Source organism: Teleopsis dalmanni, chromosome X (assembly GCF_002237135.1).
Source record: "Teleopsis dalmanni isolate 2A chromosome X, ASM223713v2, whole genome shotgun sequence".
In the NCBI taxonomy this organism is placed as follows: domain Eukaryota; kingdom Metazoa; phylum Arthropoda; class Insecta; order Diptera; family Diopsidae; genus Teleopsis; species Teleopsis dalmanni.
Window position 1 is genome coordinate 56,462,536 of NC_051848.1, and position 20,629 is coordinate 56,483,164.

At 32.3% G+C, this 20,629-nt stretch overlaps 3 protein-coding genes across 3 annotated transcripts; 2 read left to right on the top strand and 1 right to left on the bottom strand.

Moving 5' to 3' along the window:
* The first annotated feature begins 1,533 nt into the window (after nt 1–1,533).
* On the top strand, nt 1,534–2,934 carry LOC119688446. The gene has a single exon (XM_038103125.1). It carries the CDS (start codon nt 1,534–1,536, stop codon nt 2,932–2,934), a length of 1,401 nt encoding a protein of 466 aa, XP_037959053.1.
* Nucleotides 2,290–15,769, top strand: LOC119688447. Its single transcript, XM_038103126.1, has 5 exons — nt 2,290–3,115; nt 3,183–5,705; nt 10,272–10,447; nt 12,895–14,971; nt 15,685–15,769. Exons 2-5 carry the CDS (start codon nt 3,335–3,337, stop codon nt 15,708–15,710), a joined length of 4,650 nt encoding a protein of 1,549 aa, XP_037959054.1. The 5' UTR covers nt 2,290–3,115; nt 3,183–3,334; the 3' UTR covers nt 15,711–15,769.
* An 86-nt stretch (nt 15,770–15,855) lies between these two features.
* Nucleotides 15,856–20,265, bottom strand: LOC119687479 (neurogenic locus notch homolog protein 1). Its single transcript, XM_038101808.1, has 3 exons — nt 19,760–20,265; nt 16,075–16,629; nt 15,856–16,014 (listed from the first exon to the last, which is right to left on the bottom strand). Exons 1-3 carry the CDS (start codon nt 20,158–20,160, stop codon nt 15,918–15,920), a joined length of 1,053 nt encoding a protein of 350 aa, XP_037957736.1. The 5' UTR covers nt 20,161–20,265; the 3' UTR covers nt 15,856–15,917.
* Nucleotides 20,266–20,629: the final 364 nt, after the last annotated feature.

A 20,629-nucleotide genomic window follows, 5' to 3' on the forward strand; every position in this document is an offset into this window, starting at 1 on the left:
AGCACCTCCTATTTTTTCATAAAATTTTTTCATAAGTTCGTTTTTTATAATTAGACTACTCACACCTTAAAAAAAGTTTTTTATTTTTTTTTTAATTTTCTTTCAATTTTTTTTTTATATTTTTAATTTTCTCTTAATTTTTTTTCATTTTTTTATTTTTTTTTAATTTTATTTTGAGGTTTTTAATGTTTATCAATTTGTTTTAAGTTTTTTTAATATTTTTAAAAATTTTTTTAATTTACTTTTAATTTATTTAATTTTTCTTACTTTTTTCTGTTTTTTTAATTTTTTTGTAATTTTTTTTTCACTCAATCCTAGGCTGTGTATTCCACTTTCAGCAATCTTCGCATAACTTATCTACTACAGAAAAATGTTTCGTCCGGAATATCGGAAATACGTATTGAACCTCGTCAATAGGTATTAAATCAATATCTAAGACATTTCCCACTCAACAGAATCAAAACAAGAGGAGCTGTATGGCTTGAATTACCGTCCTTTCAAAGGTACATATCAGCATATATTTTATTATACATATATTTGTTTGTTGACATATCCAACAACCTTAAAATTAAACTCAACACTGAAAAATATTCGATCTAAAAATTGACAACGAAACGCTATTATTCGGAAACATATATAAACATATCCATATACAAAATGGTATGTCTGTTTCAGTTCCCGTATCACCTGAATTTTATTGGATTGAAGATGCAAATCCAACATGTGTCCATTACTGTACACTAACGAGAAATTTGCAATCAACAGAGTGGACAACTATTTGTGACGGATAGTATTTGGTTACATATATTGAAATATATATATTACATATATATATTTGGTTACATATAGTGTTTAATCATTTTTAGTTCACTGATTAAAATATTAAACAATACCACATGCTCCTAAAGAAGATGAAAAGCATCTATTCACGTAAATAAATTCGGTCTAAAAACCGAAACTGTAAACTATAAAATATTTCAGAGGATACTTCAAAAGAAATATATGCGCTCCCCAGACATATAGTGTAATATTTCTTACATATATTCAAGAGTGGTGCTGACTAACAAATAATTAATACCGGAAATCACTATCAACAGAATTTTACATTCAAAAATAATATTTTTACAAAAATTTGTACAATGTTATAGTATTTCAATATCCTAGTATTTCACTAGATGGACTCGCAGGTGAGACTAATCCCAAGTACTCACCCCCTTCGAAAGGAGGGCCTCCACGTGGTGATCCCTGGTAACGCTTATAGCGGCTAATGCGAGCCAAACCCGCACCTTCCCATTCCTAAATATTCCCTACTATCAACATTTCAATACCCCTATCCCTCTCCACCTCCATCTTCCCCCCCAATCCGGAATTTGCACGTGTTCATCGGACTTGTTTGCAGTCGGGGTAACAGACTGTATTCTAGCGTCGCACCTCAATGATACCTGCCCGCCTCATTGAGTAACTGTGGGCTTACCGTGTTATCGGGGGCTATGACACGGCGGACCTCCTTTCCCCCACACTCGTGGGAATTTAATGGAACATAATTTGAATAAAAATAATAAAAACAATATAAAAAAACCAGCAGGAACACACACTGCAAATAAACTGGTAAATCGGTCGGAGTCTGATATCCAACATACCGATCGCCAGGCACCCTTTCCAAAACGGAAAGCGGAAAAAAGTACTGAGGGCAAAGAAGCTAGGAACAATACTAGCTCTCTGCCAACTGAATCAAAAACGGAACTTTCGTTACGAAAAGGAAGTCAAGGAACTCTGGGTTCAAAGGTTGCACCAAAAGATGTAACGATCGAAACACTACCACAGCCCTCGACAAGCACTGGACTAAACTCCGGCCAAAGCTTTCGCGACGCCAGGAAATCTACTGGTTTGAGCGGTGCGGGTACAAAATGGTACCTGCGCTATCTCAAAGAAGGCTTAGCACCGGAGGCAGCCAAGGAAAAGGCGCTCAATCGGCCGAGGGGCAATCAAGACTCTAAGAAGAGGTCTGCCCAAGAAATTAGTCCGATCGATCATCAATCAGCTAAGAAAAGAAGAGGGAATGAGAAACCTCCACAAGCAAAGGATGGTACGCAAATGACAGCACCAAAACAACCGAGAAAAATAATATCGGGCAGCAGTTACGCTAATGTAGCCAAGAGCTTAAGAATAGCAATTCTTCCGAAATCTTACCCGGAATCTACTCTTTCTAGGGAGGAGCAAGGTAAAATCGAGGAACTTCTCATTGAGGAGATGTATAAAGGATGGGATGCCAAGCTCCGATTTAGCGGGATACACTTTCGCCCAGGACTTATACTGGTTGACTGCGTAGACGAGGATGCGGCTAATTTTATCCATGGAACGGCACCTAAGCTGAACGGATGGGAAGGCGCTGAACTCACCACGTGTGTCGGGGACAAAATACCGAAATTACACATGTTGACAGTCTACCTCCCAAGAGCTAAAGGGGTCGACACGGAAAAGCTGCTAAAACTGCTCATAACTCAAAATGAGGGTCTACATACTCAGATGTGGAGAGTTTTTAGCAGCAAGGATCTGAAAAATGGCAAACTCCTAACAATCGGGATTGACAACCGGTCTCAGGAAGCCATAACAAACAACGGCTGTAGGATCTTCTACAGATTCAGTTCCGTCCCAATTCACCTGCATAAGGGACGAGACAACAAGGAAAGAAGTAACTCAGCTGGGGAAAATACACCAGCTGTAGGAACGATACCTGCAACTGTTGCGGAACTAGTGGAGGAGGAGGCGACCAGGAGCGAGAAGATTGAAGATATCAGCGTGCTACCTCACGAGAGTGAGGACATTGAGAATCTAGATCTCTCTCTACTGAACCTGGCGTCCGAGGAAGACTCCGAAAGAATCTTTCTGTCAGACATCGACGACGGTCTGATAGAAGAAACGAAGGAGGAATAACCACCTGATGACCAGCACTAGAATCGCCCAAATAAATATCCACCATGCAAAAGCTGCGTCGGCAGTTATTGCAAGGGCTACGCTCAAATCGAACCTGAGCATAGTGCTGGTCCAAGAACCCTGGATTTACAGGGGTCGAATCTGTGGTTTGACTGCAAAGAATATGCAGACAATTTGGGATGTAAGATGTGATAAACCAAGAACCTGCATTCTATTGAATATTAATATCAACTTTATCTGTCTTTCAGAATTTCTCTCCAGGGACCTCGTTGCCATACAGATTCCGGCCAACATCAACGGAGTTCTACGGAACGTAGTCGTAGCTACAGGTTATCTACCAGGAGACGACACTCAGGTACCATCTGCAGAGGTCGATAAACTGGTAAACTACTGCGAGAGAATGAAATTGCCTCTTATACTCGGTTGCGACTCCAACGCACACAACGAAGTTTGGGGAAGCACTAACACCAATATAAGAGGTGAGTACCTTTTAGAATTTATAACTAGTAAAAAATTAGAAATATGTAATGTAGGTAATACACCAACATTTGTAACTATCTCACGCAAAGAGGTCCTAGATATTACTATAGGAAATACTCGAGGTTGTGAGCTTGTGAAAAACTGGAGAGTATCCAGTGAACCATCTATGTCTGATCATAGAATTCTAAGGTTCGACATTGAAGGTTCACCAATTAACAAAAAAATTTTAAGGAACCCAAGAAAAACAAATTGGGAGAACTACACGGAAAATCTGAAAGACAATCTTGTCCAATTAGGGCTAGATGAAATCATTCAGAATGAAATTCAATTAGAAAATTACCTAGAAAACCTTAATGGGGCCATACTAAATGCATATGAGGATAGCTGTCCATTAAGCCTGATTAACTCCACCAAGGATGTGCCTTGGTGGAACAATGACCTTAAAAACCTAAGAAACACTGTTAGAGGACTTTTTAACTACTCAAAGCGAACAGGAGACTGGTCAGAATATAGGAAAAAACTTACTTTGTACAATAGAGAAATTAGGGCCTCTAAACGCAGAAGCTTTCAAAAATTCTGCGAAAGCATAGAAAACACTACGGAGGTATCAAGACTCTACAAGGTACTTGCAAAAAGCAGCAGCCTCACCTCCACAAATCTCAAGCGAGAAGATGGAAGTTTCACCGAAGGTGAAGAAGAGAAGATACAACTACTTCTGGACGTACACTTCCCAGGATCCTCTCCAACTCTAGGGACGGAATCAGAACACACTGAACCCCCTAAAACAGTAAAGAAGGATGATTGGAAATTTGCCAAAAATATAATCACAATGCCTAAAATCAGGTGGGCGGTAAATTCGCTCAAGCCACTGAAATCTCCAGGTATTGATGGTGTCTTTCCGGCATTACTTCAAAAAGGAATTGAACAGCTACTAGGTCCAATAACTAGAATAGCCAGAGTCAGTATTGCATTGGGATACATACCAAACATGTGGAGAAGGGCAAAAGTGGTCTTTATTCCGAAGGCGGGCAAAAGAGATCCTACTCACCCGAAATCCTTCAGACCAATCTGCCTCACATCCTTCCTACTTAAAGTAGTAGAAAAAGTTGTGGATAACTATATCAGGAATACTACACTGAAAGTAACTCCACTATACAGTCGCCAACATGCCTATAGGGCAGGGCAGTCGACAGAAACAGCCCTGCATCAACTAAGTAACACGATTCAGGACAGCATAGATAAGAAAGAGATAGCAATTTGCGCTTTCCTAGACATTGAAGGAGCCTTTGATAACACTTCACATGAGGTTATAAACTCAACTATTTCTAAAAGAGGAATCAATGGCACACTCTCACGCTGGATGAGCAATATGCTTCGCACCAGGAGAGTAGAAATTCCGACCAGCAATGGTAATATTTTTGCAAATACTTCGCGAGGGTGCCCACAAGGTGGAGTATTATCACCCCTTATGTGGAGTATGGTAGTGGATGAACTATTGGTAAAACTGGACAGGAATGGCTTCCAAATCCAGGGGTACGCCGATGATGTGGTAATTATCTGCAGAGGAAAATATGAGAGTACTCTGTGCGAAAGAATCCAGTTAGGCTTAAAACTAACTAAAGAATGGTGCAATTCGGTTGGGCTGAAAATAAATCCAGCAAAAACAACCATTGAGCTATTCACTAAGAAATACAAAATAAAAAACCTTAAACCCATCCGCTTAGATGGGTTTGAAATAAAACTACAAAAGGAGGTAAAATTTTTGGGTATAATTTTAGACCAAAAATTAACATGGAAATCTCATATCCAAGAAGTGACAAAAAAGGCAACCAAAGCCTTTATGACATGTAGATCCATCGCAGGTAAGAATTGGGGATGTACACCAAAGTCACTGCGATGGATATACACAGCAGTAATCAGACCAATGATCACCTACGGATCAATAGTCTGGCAGAACTGCACAAATCAACAAAGCGTTATCAACACACTCAACAAGGTACAACGACTTGCATGTGTAAGCATAACAGGAGCAATGAGAACATGTCCCACGTCATCAATTGAAGTACTCCTGGAACTTACTCCTCTTCATATCTATGTGCAATCACAGGCGAAGAGGGCTGCTCTAAGAGTAAATACAAATAAGGTGACTGGTCTTGAAACCAATAGCAAAAAACTTGATACTTTGGCTGCACAAATCCCAGAAATTGAAATGCCAATGGACAGGATGATTGTAAAGCATAACTTTACAAAAAACTTCAAAACTGAACTTGGCAACAAAAAGAACTGGGAGGGTTTGTCTAACATCCCAAAAATAAAAGAAACCATGATAACATGGTATACAGACGGCTCTCTCACCAATGAGGGAGCTGGAGCTGGTGTTTATGGACCAGGCAAAAAATACTGGGAAGCATTAGGAAACAATACAACCATCTTTCAAGCGGAAATATACGCGATAGATAGATGCGCCAGTTTCAATATTGAACGTAACTACCGGAACCGTAAAATTGCAATACTGACTGACAGCCAGGCAGCTATAATGGCACTCATATCTTACCAGGTAACATCCAAACTGGTATGGGAATGCATTGACAAGCTGAACACACTCGGTGGGATCAATCAGGTGCACCTTTTATGGATTCCGGGACATACTGGTATCCAAGGTAATGAAATAGCAGACAAACTTGCAAGAAGAGGCGCGGCATCAAGAATAATAGGCCCAGAACCATTCTGTGGTCTAGGCAAAGGAGCTATATCCATTATCATGAATGACGCAGAGAAAAAAGAGAGAGAACTCTATTGGTTAATGCTACCAAGACTCTCACAATCTAAAATGCTTTTAGGGACTTACAACCTAAAACGCTTTAAAGATTGCATAGTGCAATCAAAGACTAACATAAGAATTATTACGGGTTTACTGACCGGTCACTGCAGATTGAATAATCACCTATCGAAGTTAGGAATTCAATCCAACTCAGACTGCAGATACTGCAGGGAAGAGAGAGAAACGGCATACCATGTGCTTGGGGAGTGCCCGGCACTGATGCATAAACGAAAGAAACACCTAGGAGGGTATTTCATGGATCATAAGGATTCAAGACTGGAGAAGATAGGATCCATACTGTCTTTCATTAAAGAAATCGGACTTGGAGAAATACTCTAACCCGACAAAGGGGCACAATAGATCTTTTAGGTCGCAGTGCACGATCCCTTACTCAATAATAATAATAATATATTATAAATCTAAATAAGATTAAATTAAATAAGCTTATAAATCTGGTTTTAATACTATCTCTTAAACATCCCAAATATAAGCCAGATGCATATATATTATGATTGGTAACATAAGATTTTACATTAATTAACTAATTATATTAATTAATTAACTAATTATATTAAATAATTAATTATATTAATTAAACAACACTAAATAAATGCAATTTCACATATTAAAAAAATTTAGTATGTAATAATTTTTTCTTACGTTGAAAAGTGATCCTGACTAGCAACGAAGTGATGTCATAAAGCAATATTTAAACATTTTCATATTCAAGAAAATATAAATTCGAAATATTTTATAATGTTATGATGAATTTAGATTTCAGATCTAATTTTAATATAAATAGTTAAACATTATAAATATATACCAGACGCGAATACATCAACTTTTTTAATAGAATGTAGTTTGCAATATAAGATTTTATACATTATATATCGCTACATAAATGCAATTTCATATTTTAAAATCATTTTCGCATGTAAAAATTTTCTCTTACATTAAAAAATGATACTTACTAGCAAAGAAGTGATGTCACACAGCATTATTTAAAATGTTTGCTCATTGAAAAAATTCTAAAAATTTAAAAATTCAGTTCGTATTATTGTTTTGAGTTTAATATATATTTATACATATATGCCGGGTGATAGTTTGCAATTGCATATCTTGCTCTTAAACGACTTTTCAAGGTACCATGTTACATAAGGACGAATGACATCCTCAGGAACCTCAAGATTCATAAAGGATAGAGCCCTGAAATTATTTACGAAAACTGACGACAGACTTACCAACACCGCGTTATCGAATCTCAGAATGGTGACAGGGCTGCTCGGGGAGGTATGCAGATCCAAGGTCAATTATTGCTTAGTCTGATGAAGTGATAAACATTAATCCAGTCAAGGCGTAAAGAGGGGTTTTGAAGATACCTCGAGTTAATAAAGAGTAAAAGTGCTCAAGTGCTCTGGCTCAAATAGCTTCAACATAAATTATTTAAGACAGAATATTATTTACACATTTGCATATGGATAAGTGCAATTAATAAAGGAGTTTAAAATAACGATTTTTTAAATCACACTTCATTGTCGTCCTGCTTTAAAAAAAAAGGCGTCCCGGCGGGAAAAAGGCGTCAACTAACTCGGGAACAGCTTTAGAAAATACATCTGAAACTATTATCATTCTTAAATCTTTAATTTATGAATAACATTTATTAGTAAATCCGAATAAGAAATAAAATATGAGTTTTTGTTGTATATTTTCTAAAGTTTTATTTAATGGAAATTTTGCGGGTTTAGTATTGCGTGGGGTGTACATTAAATTATTTTTTAAAACTAATATTATTCTAAAAAGTTCAATCTAAGTATGAAATATAATGATTAGTCGAAATTAGAAATAAAATATTTATTTTTAATATATATTTTTTAAAGTTTTGTTTAATAGAAATTTTAATTTAATTTTTAAAAATACTTTTTATAATGCTATCGAAGAATTATTAATTTTTAAATAAAATTTCTTTATAAATTTAAATCAAAAATAAAAACAGAATTTTCAATGAGAATTTTGAAAAAAAATTTTTTTTAAATAACTGTTAACATTAGTATATAAATATATTAAATTATAAATAAATAAAACGCAAATGATCGAAACCTCATTTTTTTTAAGACACTGGAAATTAGAAAACATATCCATAATAAAAAAAACTGAGACAAATTAGAGGTGATGGGGTCAAAAGCTTGTAAAAAAAATAGCACAATATACGTTATATTCAAAATGTATTTGAAACTAATAAATTAAAAAAAAAAAACATAGCGTTCCTAAAATATATAGCATATTGTACGAGTTTTTCAAAGAAATTGATTGAATAGGATCCAGAAAGCATTTTTTTATGTGGATAGCGTTTTGAAACGACCCCAATCGATAAAAAATAAATATATAAGGATTATTAAGGTAATTCTTAGTATATACATATTGCAATCGAAAAGACTAACTTCAAAAGCGACAACATACATTTTAATTGGTTAATAATAATTTAAGGATTTTATTTTATAGAACCGGATGCTTTATATATTATATTGAATAATATCATTTAATAATAGTTTGACAAATATTAAAAGACTTTAGTTTTTATTGATGGAGTTTGCAATAACACAATTTACAATTAAATTTTAACAATTTAGATCTTTCTTATATAAAAAAAAACCTGAGTTTTTAATTATATTTTCTCTAAACTAAAGAACTTAAACTAATGTTAGTTTGATATTACCTGGTATCATCACAAATGACAAACATCAACTGAGGAGCCTATTCTATCAATAGTAAAATACAAAAACTCTTCTTGTTCCTTTTATATAATATAATATACACACACAACTCATATAAATTAAAAATTCAATTAATCAAAATAATATTAAAACAAAATTTTTGTTGTTGTAGTTCACTATTGTTCAAAACCTATTTATTTATATACTAGTTACTATTAAATATAATAGTCACTTCCATCTTAAAAATGACGTTAAATTACAACTTATATTCACAAAATATTCGTTTCGCCCCTGCGACTCGTACAGTAACATTGGCATGACTTTCTCAGTATTACATTCCTACAGGTTCTATACATAAGAAAGTATATATAAATCATGCAACAAATAATGCCTCTACAAAAAGAATAGTATTGAAAGTTAACAATTAAAAAAAAATATATAATTAATTAATTCAATGATTCTACAACTGATTTATGATTTTGTTCTAATATAAACACAACAAGTGAACTTGTTAAAAAAACTTTCACAGCAAAGTAAAGTCAAGTACGGCCTTGGGTCATTTGGTTAAGGAGCGCTGACTCTGAGCTTCAAATTTGGCAGGGCACGAATTCGATTTCTGATACATTCAGTCTTCAATAAATTATTTACGAATAATTAAATACAAGAATTATTTCCAAGACCATTGATGATGGGTATTTGACAATACTCGAAACAATCAAAAATTCAATTAATTAAAATAATATAGAATAAATTTGTGTTGTTGTAGTTCACTACTGTTCAAAAAACGTCTTTATTTCATATAAAGAAATCTTCAATTGATTATAGTTTTATAATAACGTATATTATTTATTTTCTTCCTATGTTGCATTTCTTCCTAATGCATTTACTCTAAAGTATTGACTTAAAAATATGGAAAATAGCCACATATAGTTAGACCTTGATTTTAATAAAGTAAACAATAAGAACTATTACACATACATACAAACATATTAAAAGTGCATTTAAATAACCATTGTTTCTAACATCAAATACTATTATGGCGCCTACATTCCGGATATTTACAAAAGTGAATACAACAGAACAACGTATAAATGGTATAAAAGATTTAATAATTTTGCAATTAGAAATATATATATTTATATATATACATATAAAACGTTTGAAATGCGATAAAATTTGAGTTTCTTTAGCATATAAAACTAAATTTTGTGTAATTTTACAAGTTAGTATTTTTCAAGTGCTATTCGTGTTTATACTGTAGTATAATTTATAATTGATATTCGTACCGGAAGTTTTTAAAGTACATAAAAAAATGTACCTCAAATATTTAATTGCAATTAGTTTGTTAAATATATGCGTTATTAGCGGTAGTGAAAAATTTTGCCCTTATTGGAAACGTGTAAGACGAACGCGGATTGTTTGGAAGACCGCAAGTCGTGCGAATGGTAGAACTTGGTATGGTAGAACAATATATGAAACTTACAGCTACCCTGATAATGAGGTATATACTATTATATATCGGGCAATAAAATGTAAAAATTAAGTTTAAAAATAATAACCGTAAAGTATTTTATTGCAAAACATTTAAAATTAATTTTTAATATATAATATAAAAATTGTCACCGTATTCGTAAAATTTTTCTTCTATATATTTTTTGATAAAGCAATACCTCAAATACAATTCTAGTACCGCTGGACTGTTGACAGCATTTCATAAGCTTTTTTATGCAAAACATAAAAAATATTATTCGAAACTTTCAAGAGAGAATATACTTCTGATATAATAAAATTGTGTAAATATTGTTGGTATAATTTCTATCAACGTTTTCAAGACCCACCGATAAACTTTAGGTGAAGGGATCTAAAGCCATCTTAGTAGCTTCGTAATAAATAAGCTTAAGTAGTATGTTTAAAAAAATAAGTATTAAGTAAAACCATCATAACGTGTGATAACTACGAATTTTTCCTGGTAATTATTTTTTTGGTTGATCTACATTCAGATAAACAGACTGGCACTTTTCTACGAGTGCATTGCGTATAGCAAAGCGACCAATTTTACTAACCAGAAGCTACAAGTTGCTCAAAGTCAGACTCTCCGAAGACTCTTCAAAGTGTCATAGTACATCCGCACGAATAACATGCCAAGAGACTTGGTCAAAAAATACATAGGGGACAGAGCCCTGAAGCTATACGCGAAAACCTACAGGCTGCCCCATATAGCACTATCTTATCTCAGAGTAGTCACTAGCCGTACGGGGCGGTATGTAGATCGTAGATCAGTATTCGCATAATCAGCGAAACTGATGAGGAATGCATAAATTAGTCAAAGAGAAGTGAGAGACACTGTAAAAACCCCTAGCTAACAAAGAGTAAAAGTGCCCAGTTGCACTATCTTGGAAAAACCGCAATATAAGATAAATTGTAATATTTTTCAAATGCATTTTAAAAAAGTAATGAAAAATTAATAAATTATATCTTATTTTTTGTTTTATTATTATTATAAATTATTATTATTACACATACAGTTTTAATGTATACGAATTATTTATTTAAATATATCACTCGAATATAGCATATATATGAGTTAGTTGTGTAGAAGTTGAATGTCAATAGCTCCAGCAAAAAAAAAATTAACTGCACCTCCATGTCAGTCGTGGACACGTTAATATACTCTGGGAGGGACTAGAAGGCTCCAAAGACTGTTAGATGGGGCATAAGACGTGAATGGAAATGTCATTATATGATAGAATAAATCAATTTAAATAAAATAAGCCTGATTTTTGTATTCACAAACAGTTTTTGCGCTTTAATACATTTGTTTTACTCTGTTATATAGCGCGTCAATGTTTTATATTTTGTGGAGTTAGCACTTATAAAGAATTTCGCCTTATATAACGTGATTAGCACAGAAAAAAAAATTATTAGTATGAAATAATCGGTAAAGTTCTGCAAAATATTTTTTATCTAGATTTAATTGCTACACACGACTGCATGCCAATGTCTTCGCTATTGATCCAGAGTTCACTAAAGCCAGTTTTCAGGCTTGCAAACGAGCAATACATAATTTCTTTTTTTAGGGAATTGAGTTTAAAATTCATATATATATATATATATATATATATAAAATATTTGTTTAAAAAGTTGAATTTTAAATTTTTTAATTTGATCAGCACGATATACCAGACAATACTAAAAAAAGAAATGTATTCTGTTATACTCAATGCACATTCAACAGATTATACATATAGTTAAAATACAATATCAGATTTGTAATTATAATACTTATAAAACAAAAAAACATATTACCTAAAAAGAAAAATGCACTATATTTAATATATTTAATAGGCATACACTGCACTAACCGTTTCAAACATTTTATCAATGAGTTCACAATAACAATCACCCAACACACAAAGCTGCTTTTTGTTTTGCTCCGCTTACAAATAAAACGCCCTACTGCGGACTTTTATTTGGCTTTCAAAAATAAACTGCATACAAAGAGTTTTATTTTTGCTCTCAAAAATAAAAAATAATAGTTATTTTCAAGATTTTCGTTTTTAAAACGAAAAGTAAAAAGCAAAAGTAATAATTATTTTTGCGTATTTAAAATAAAGAGCAGGAATGCACGAGTTATTTGTGCGTAAATAATAAAAGGTAGATAGTAATAATTATTTACAAGTAAATAATAGTAAAATAACTTATTAATTTTTGAGTTTTATTTTAAAAGGCGAGTGATTAGGCTTTTTAGTTGATTTTTTTAATTAATAACTGTCACGTTCCCAGTATATAAATAATAAGTTTAAGGGAGTTTTAAATTTTCCAGCTTAAGACTTAGCTATTGAATTGCAATCTTTAATTAATACTTAATTAAAAAAAATTACTAAATAAAATAAATATTTTTTTTTAATTTTAATTAATTGCTAATTTTAATCTATTCATTTTTTGTAGGATTATTATGATCTGGTACTAGAACGCGACAACTGTTGTAGTGGTTATAAAAAAGTGTCAAATGACTGTGAACCAATTTGTTCAATATGTCCAGCTCATAGTCATTGTTCCGACCCGTTTATTTGCAGTTGTGACATTGGTTTTGAAATGACAGCTGGTACGAATTTTAATCCTATATGTCAACCAGTTTGCTCTAAAATATGCCAAAATTATAGTTCATGTACTGCACCAGAAACGTGTGAATGTAACGATGGTTACGCATTTAATACGGAAGACAAATGCGCACCTATTTGTACTGATGGGTGTCCTGATAACAGTTATTGCGCAACTCCTGACAAATGTATCTGCAATGAAGGTTATGAAGTTAACAATAATAAAACTATCTGCCAACCAATTTGTACAAAGGGTTGCCCCCTTTATAGTAATTGTATTGCACCTAATAAATGTGAATGTTTAGACGGCTATAACCTATCAGAAAATAACTTCTGTGAACCAATATGCGAGATTGCGTGTTTAGATAACAGCTTTTGTCAAACACCCAATGAATGCAAGTGTTTGGAGTCATATAAAATGGATCCAGTTACCAACAGATGTGTACCTATTTGTTATAAAGAATGTCCTACTTTTAGTACTTGTGCTGCACCAGATATTTGTGAGTGTGATAATGGGTATAGCATGAATGATGAAGAAAATTTATGTATGCCAAAATGTATTGAAAATTGTCCTGTACACAGTAGTTGTGTCAAGCCCAATGAATGCATTTGTGATAAAGGCTACCAAATGAGAAATTCCAGTGATATTGTTGTACACTGTGAACCACTTTGTGAGAAAGATTGTTCAGAGTTTGGTAAATGCACAGCTCCAAATGTGTGTGAATGTTTCACTGGCTTCGAAATTCAAACCAATAATCCATTGGAGCCTTTGTGTAAACCAAAATGCAGTAATAATTGCACAAACGGTTTTTGCTTTGCACCAGAGACGTGCGTTTGCAATCCTGGTTATTTGATGGGTCCACATAAGAGTTGTGTACCAGTTTGTTCGCTCAACTGTATTAACAGTGAGTGTATTGAGCCCGAGATTTGTGCTTGCAAACCTGGCTATGGTTTCGCAAATAATTCTTTTAATGTTTGTAATGCTCTTTGCGAACCTACTTGCATAAATGCGGACTGCGTCGAGCCAAACATCTGCATTTGTCAAGAAGGATATGAACCAAATAAGGTAAGCATCAGTGAAACTGGAATTATTAATGAGTGCTTACCGGTGTGTGAAAACATCTGTATAAATGGTTATTGTAGTGCACCAAATACTTGTACCTGCAATAATGGTTATACAGAATCGTTATCAGAGATCAATAAGTGCATACCCATTTGTGAACGCTGCACTTATGGCACTTGTACTAAACCCAATGTTTGCATTTGTGATGATGATGATGATGCAAATTATAACACCAACGAAGAGGGTAGTCTGGAAATTTGTCAACCAAACCCAACAACACTGGAAGCAGACTATATAGACACTAGTACAATTGAAACGACTATTATAAATGATATGACGAGGGAAAGTACACAATTTTATATTGAATACACATGGAGTATTCAAACTGAAGTTAGTTCAACAAGTGAAAATAACCAAATTATGGATACATCCACTGAAAGTCAACAAGTATTGTCAGATGATGACAAAGATATAAATATTGAAATCCCATCAGAAGAAGTCACAATTTTGCACTTTTCTCAATGCCAACACAACTGTTTGTGTTGGAAGAATAATAATAACTTAAACGGCACAAAAACAAACTGCATAAGTGCCTGTGGAATCAGTGTTACAACAAACTGTGTTGACCCCGAAGACTGCGAGTGCCGTGATAATAGTACTGAACTAATATGCATTACTCGTGATAATACAAAATTGGAAGTACAGGAATATCGATACACCTGTACAACGCAAAAAATTGAAGAAAGTCGGAAACTGATGTACATAATTATAGGCTCCTCTGCTGTGACTGGACTACTATTACTAGGAACTATAGCAACTATTTACTTGAAACGACATAAACTCTCTGACTCTCGTAAAGAAGGTAAGTTTTAATAACAAATTTGCGATGAACTGATAATAGTAATGTAATATGATGATGTCCTTATAAACTAAAAAATTGCAATGTTATTTTAGAACAATTAAAATTATATATATAAAGGATAAACTTGTGATGTGAAACGTTTACTTTGCAGTCCCTACTTCTTTTTTTTAAAACATGATTTCAAGTTTAGTATACTATAATTGCTATTAAGAAAAAGTATGAAACAATATTTGCATTGAAGAAGAATTCGCGTTTATATAGCAAACAAAGCATATACTATTTACACATTTTACATTACGTTTCACAAAAATTGTTTTTAATTTCAAAACAAAAAAAAAAGTTTATTAATTTCATATTTAAAACTAAGCTATTGCACATTCCTTGTATCTTTAAAATATCAAATTTGTCTTGTAGTTTTAAAACAGTATTACGAGTATGAGAATAAAAAAATTTATTTTTTTTAAAGAATAGACATTAGTCCAATTTTATTAGTTCCAATTTTAAAGATATCTTTAAGCATTTATTCTTGTTTTTTAAACCTCTTTTACTTTTCAAATTTTTTAAAAATCCAATTTTAATAATTATGATTTTTTTTAAATTTTTATAACACAATGTGAAAATATATATATAATTTGTGATATTGTATGAACATGCATATAAATAGTTATTTGTTAGTTGTTAGTTATTTTAACTAATCCAATTTTTTTTTTCAGAACTATTTGTCAATTTTCAAAGTTAAAGTCAATATTGGATGAAGTTCTCTATAAGTTAACAACCTCAGTGATATTTAAATTAAACTAAAAGACGTAGTTACATACAAAAAGAAACTGAAAAGAATTGTATATTAAGAAAAATACATTTATTCATATTTATATAAAAATAAAACAATCAAATATTATTATCTTATCTCAAGCACTAAAACTTAATAACTCATTAATATTTATCTTTAATTCGGCACACAAATTGTGGAACGCTCGTGGAATGAAAAACCTGGTTTACAAATGCATCGATTTGGACTAAAGCATATTCCATTGTCGCATTTTCTGTAAAATTTAATAATATTAGTCGTATAAAAAATAAAAAATAAAAAAATTTGGACTCACTGATAACAATCTGATTGACAAGTTTTATCTTTTATACGATAACCAGGTTCACATTTGCATGCATTTTCATTTTCATGTTCCACACAATATCCGCCAACTCCACAATCTGGATCACATATAGGCTTGCAGCCATTACTAGTTAACTGAAAATCGTTACGACAACTGCATACTTCCGGCTCAGTGCAGTTGTGTTTAGGGTTTTGACCGCAATCTCCACTGCAAATCGGACGACAAAACTTTCGTGTTTCATCCAGTGTGTACCCTGGATTACATACACAACGGCCATCTAAGTAGCATTGTCCGTTTAAGCAACCCAACGGACATGTGAAAACACAATCGTCGTTGTCACTTTTGACGTAATTCTCAAAGCATTTGCAATCGCCAGGTGCCACACAAAAACCATTTCTACAATTATTGCATACTGGACGACAGACTACCTTGCCATACCAACGTATCGGTCTATAGTCAGTGGCGCATATCTCAATTTGTGCATAATTCTGTTTCTTATCTAATTGAAGTGTGAAAGCAAATGGATATTTTTCAATAACATCTGGCCTGAAAATATAAAAATTAGTTAGCAGTCAATAAAAAATAATTATTTTTGAAACTATTCCACATATGTAAGTTATGCATTAATTAATTGAACATTGAAGGGAACACCATACATAGCTCTTAAAAACAAGGAACGAAAATACATATGCAAAAAAAAAACAAAAACAACAAATATGCAACAAAAACGATGTTGTCTTGTAATTATTAATTGATATAAATGAACATGTAAGAATGTATATTTAAAAACTATTAGCCAGAATGCAACAACTACAATGCTGTCAGAATTTGTCTATATAACAATAGACAATATATAATATATATATAATATATATATAATATATATATAATATATATATAATATATATATAATATATATATAATATATATATAATATATATATAATATATAACAACACAGAACAAAAAGTAAAATACTTTTTTAATAACAGCGTCTAAAAGCCTTCTTCAAAACATTGACATACTACACCTTTGTATACCGAGCTGTATGATTAACCTAACAACTACATATTGCTTCAGTATTCAGAAGCATCTAATACAAATTATCTGTAAAGTCGAATAGTAAAAGTTTATGCTGATCGACAACGATTATCCGGACGAGTTTATCATACCATAGAGATCCAAACTCAGTTGAATCACTAATTCTTTAACTAACAATACTATCACCTTCTAATAATGGATTAAAGAACTCTGATAACTGCTGGTTCTCTATCTACTTACCATTAGACTAATTGCGATTCGATGTATTGAACAAAAGGATTTTTTTAGGATTTAGATTTGAATAAACAATAGATAATATATGTTCTTTCTAATAATAATAGTAATAACCTGTAAACTAAAGTGGGTTTCAGACACAAAGAAACAGAAAACTACATTAAACATTAAACTACATTATTAAAATTTATCCCATTTTTTTGCAATGCACTGATACCGACTATGTCTTATCAAGTAGTCCATAATTTTGTTTGAGATTTGGTACATAAAAACAAAAAACACCAATTTAAATTGCCGCCAAAATTTAACAGCTGACACACAATTGTTTACAAATTCAGTATATAGCCATATTGGGTATTGACCGATTAAATACAATGACAATGTTGTCTCATAAATACAGTTGGGTCAGCATAAATGCGTCAACATAAATACTTCATTCGCATAAATGTTCTCCATCCAACTCATCAAATTCAGTTCCCATTCTAACGAACTAATCTGTTCAAGTATCACTGTTATTAGTTCCAGGAGAACTGTCGTATGAATATTTTGACCAATTTTTTGATAGTGTAAAGTTTGGAATGAGAAATCAATCGTCACATAATCTAACTAGCCGGAACTAGCCAATGATTTGAGAGCCTTCAAAATATCATCCAATACCATTTTATGTGTTGACGTTTATAATGAGCTAAACAATATAAGGAAGAGAGATACACCAACATTGCAGGATAAATAATATAAAACAATGTCAAGTTCGTGCAAAAATAAAAGACAAAACTTAACAAATAGGTACGATGCCAATGATTAAGCCCGGAAGATCACAAAAAATGATAACAAAGATACTATAAACTGTACAAATATTTGTACTGTACCATAAAAACTTCTATGCTAAGATTGAAACTTCATTCTAGTTGATTCTCAAAGGTGCTGGTGGTATAAAAATGAACGTTAGTTGAATCGTATTGACATATTTCTTTGTTGAATGAAAAAAATCACCGCTTCAAGCAATTTGTTGGTGATCATACAGCTAGAATCTTGACCTCAACGAAAGAGGACTAATGGAGATAGGTGCTAACTGAGAATACGCCACAATACAAGTTCAAAAGATATCTAAATCAAACGATACCAGTGCAAATACTGATTAAACTTAAACTTAAAGGTGTATTAACACCATCAAAAATGATTGAGACATCATTAGTACTATGGAATCAGGTAAGCGAAGCTTTGATAATAGTTTAAAACATTTTTAGTGGTTCTCTTTTTAGTCGTGAATGTACTATTATCTGGTTTTTGAAAGCTGTTAGTCTATTTCGTAAGAAAACAAATCTGCTTACAATAGATTTTTTTTATAGTAATATAATAATATTAATTGTTTTAGAATAACAACCCTGCTGCCACGCAGGGTTGTTTAGTAGCAACATGGGAGAATAAAGGGATGAGGGACGAACGTAAATATTTACATATGTAAAAAGCTCAAGTGTTGTCAGTATAAATAAAAAGGATTTATAGTAGATTTCTTTAAATACAAAAAGTTTGTTTAGAGCAATATGGAATATAGTCGATAAAATGAGAGTAGTAAAATTTCATTCGTGCTAATGTCAGTTAAAAGCAGAAAAGTTAATTTACAATATATGGAGACACCACCTGTACAATAGTAAACGTACACTGAAACAGATTTTAGTCTACTACCCGTATCTAAAACCTGTATAAGTCTTAGGAATGTGCCGGAAAAGATTTATATTCTGCTTAAGAGATATGTTTGCTTAGAATATACTGTATATATCACAATAATGCAACAATCATATTTATGGTAGCTCCACTAGAGATGGGATGCGACACGTTTATTGGTGTTACCGAGGCAGTACCAAAGAACGTGCACAATCAGACAATGCAATATGATTTTAATATCTCTGGTGTAAGTCCAAAAAAAAACTTTTAACTTTCAGTTTCACTTCAATTGTATCTCTATGACTGTACCTTTCTCTCCGGAAAACTTGCACAATCACACAATGCAACACGGTTATAATATCTTTGGAAAAAGTCTAAAAAAGAACTTTTAACATTCAGTTTCACTTCAATTGCATCTCTTTGACTCTACCTTTGCCTCCTGATAACACTATTAATTTAGTCTCTTAATCATTTTTTATTGATGTTAGGATTCTGGATGACACTAAATAGTTTCATTAAATGGTTGATTACATTGAAGATGTTTTAAGAGCATTGATTGAACAATGGATTTTCTATGATTGTTAAAACAATAATCTGTTAGTTTTGATTCATTTGTAAGAAGGTTAGAAGAAGGTGTTCTGAAAATAAAATCGTTTAATATATTTTAGATTTCTGAACATTTAATGCATTCTATCATAGTGGAAATTTTTCGTTCTATAGAAAATCTGTCTACTTACGGCACCCAAATTCTTTGCTTATGCTGTGATGATTCTGTAATATTATTCACCATAACAGCAGGTCGTTTCTTATAATTTGTCGTTGACTGATCGTTTGACTGTTTCAGTGATCTCGATGGCATTCTAAGTCTTTCATTTGTTTGTTGTTCTTTATTGTTGTTAGAATATAGTGTGTGCCGTTTTAATGATTCCTCTTGGTACTGAGGTTGCTGTATCTGATACGGTTCTTGCGGCAAATGCTGATAAGAGTTCGAAAAATGTTGTTGCGTATTATATGTTGCTACAAAATTCTGTTGCAGTATGGAACAAAGAAATAAAATTGAAAGACACCAAAAAATTATAGGACGTTGCTGATGCAATATGTGCCAAGTCAACATCTTATCGTCTATTTGTAGAAACATGTACTAGTATACGAGTTCACATGTGCATTTAATAAAAATGATTTATTATAATAATTCAACTAAACGAAATGAATTAGACGCGTTCGTTGCTAAAATTCTACTAAAATTAGTACCAAAATCAGACAATCACTTTTGCGTGTCTCTGAGATTTTTTTGTTTATTACATATTTCCCGTATTTCCTATTTTAGGAAATGTGAATATTCTATGAACGTACTCTTGGCCTCTTCACTTGTCTTATCAATTTAAGAAACTTTTTTTATTTCAAGCATTGAATTTTATTTCAATATTGTTTTGAAAATATTCAAAACATTGTGTTTAATGTTTCCCTTGAATTGCTATACTTATAAGCTTATAAGCTATGAAAACATTTATGACGTCATCATATTTATAATCAAACTAATCATTAATTAAATATGTATAAAATATATTTACAAATGCAAATAAACTGATTAATCTAAATATTGTAAC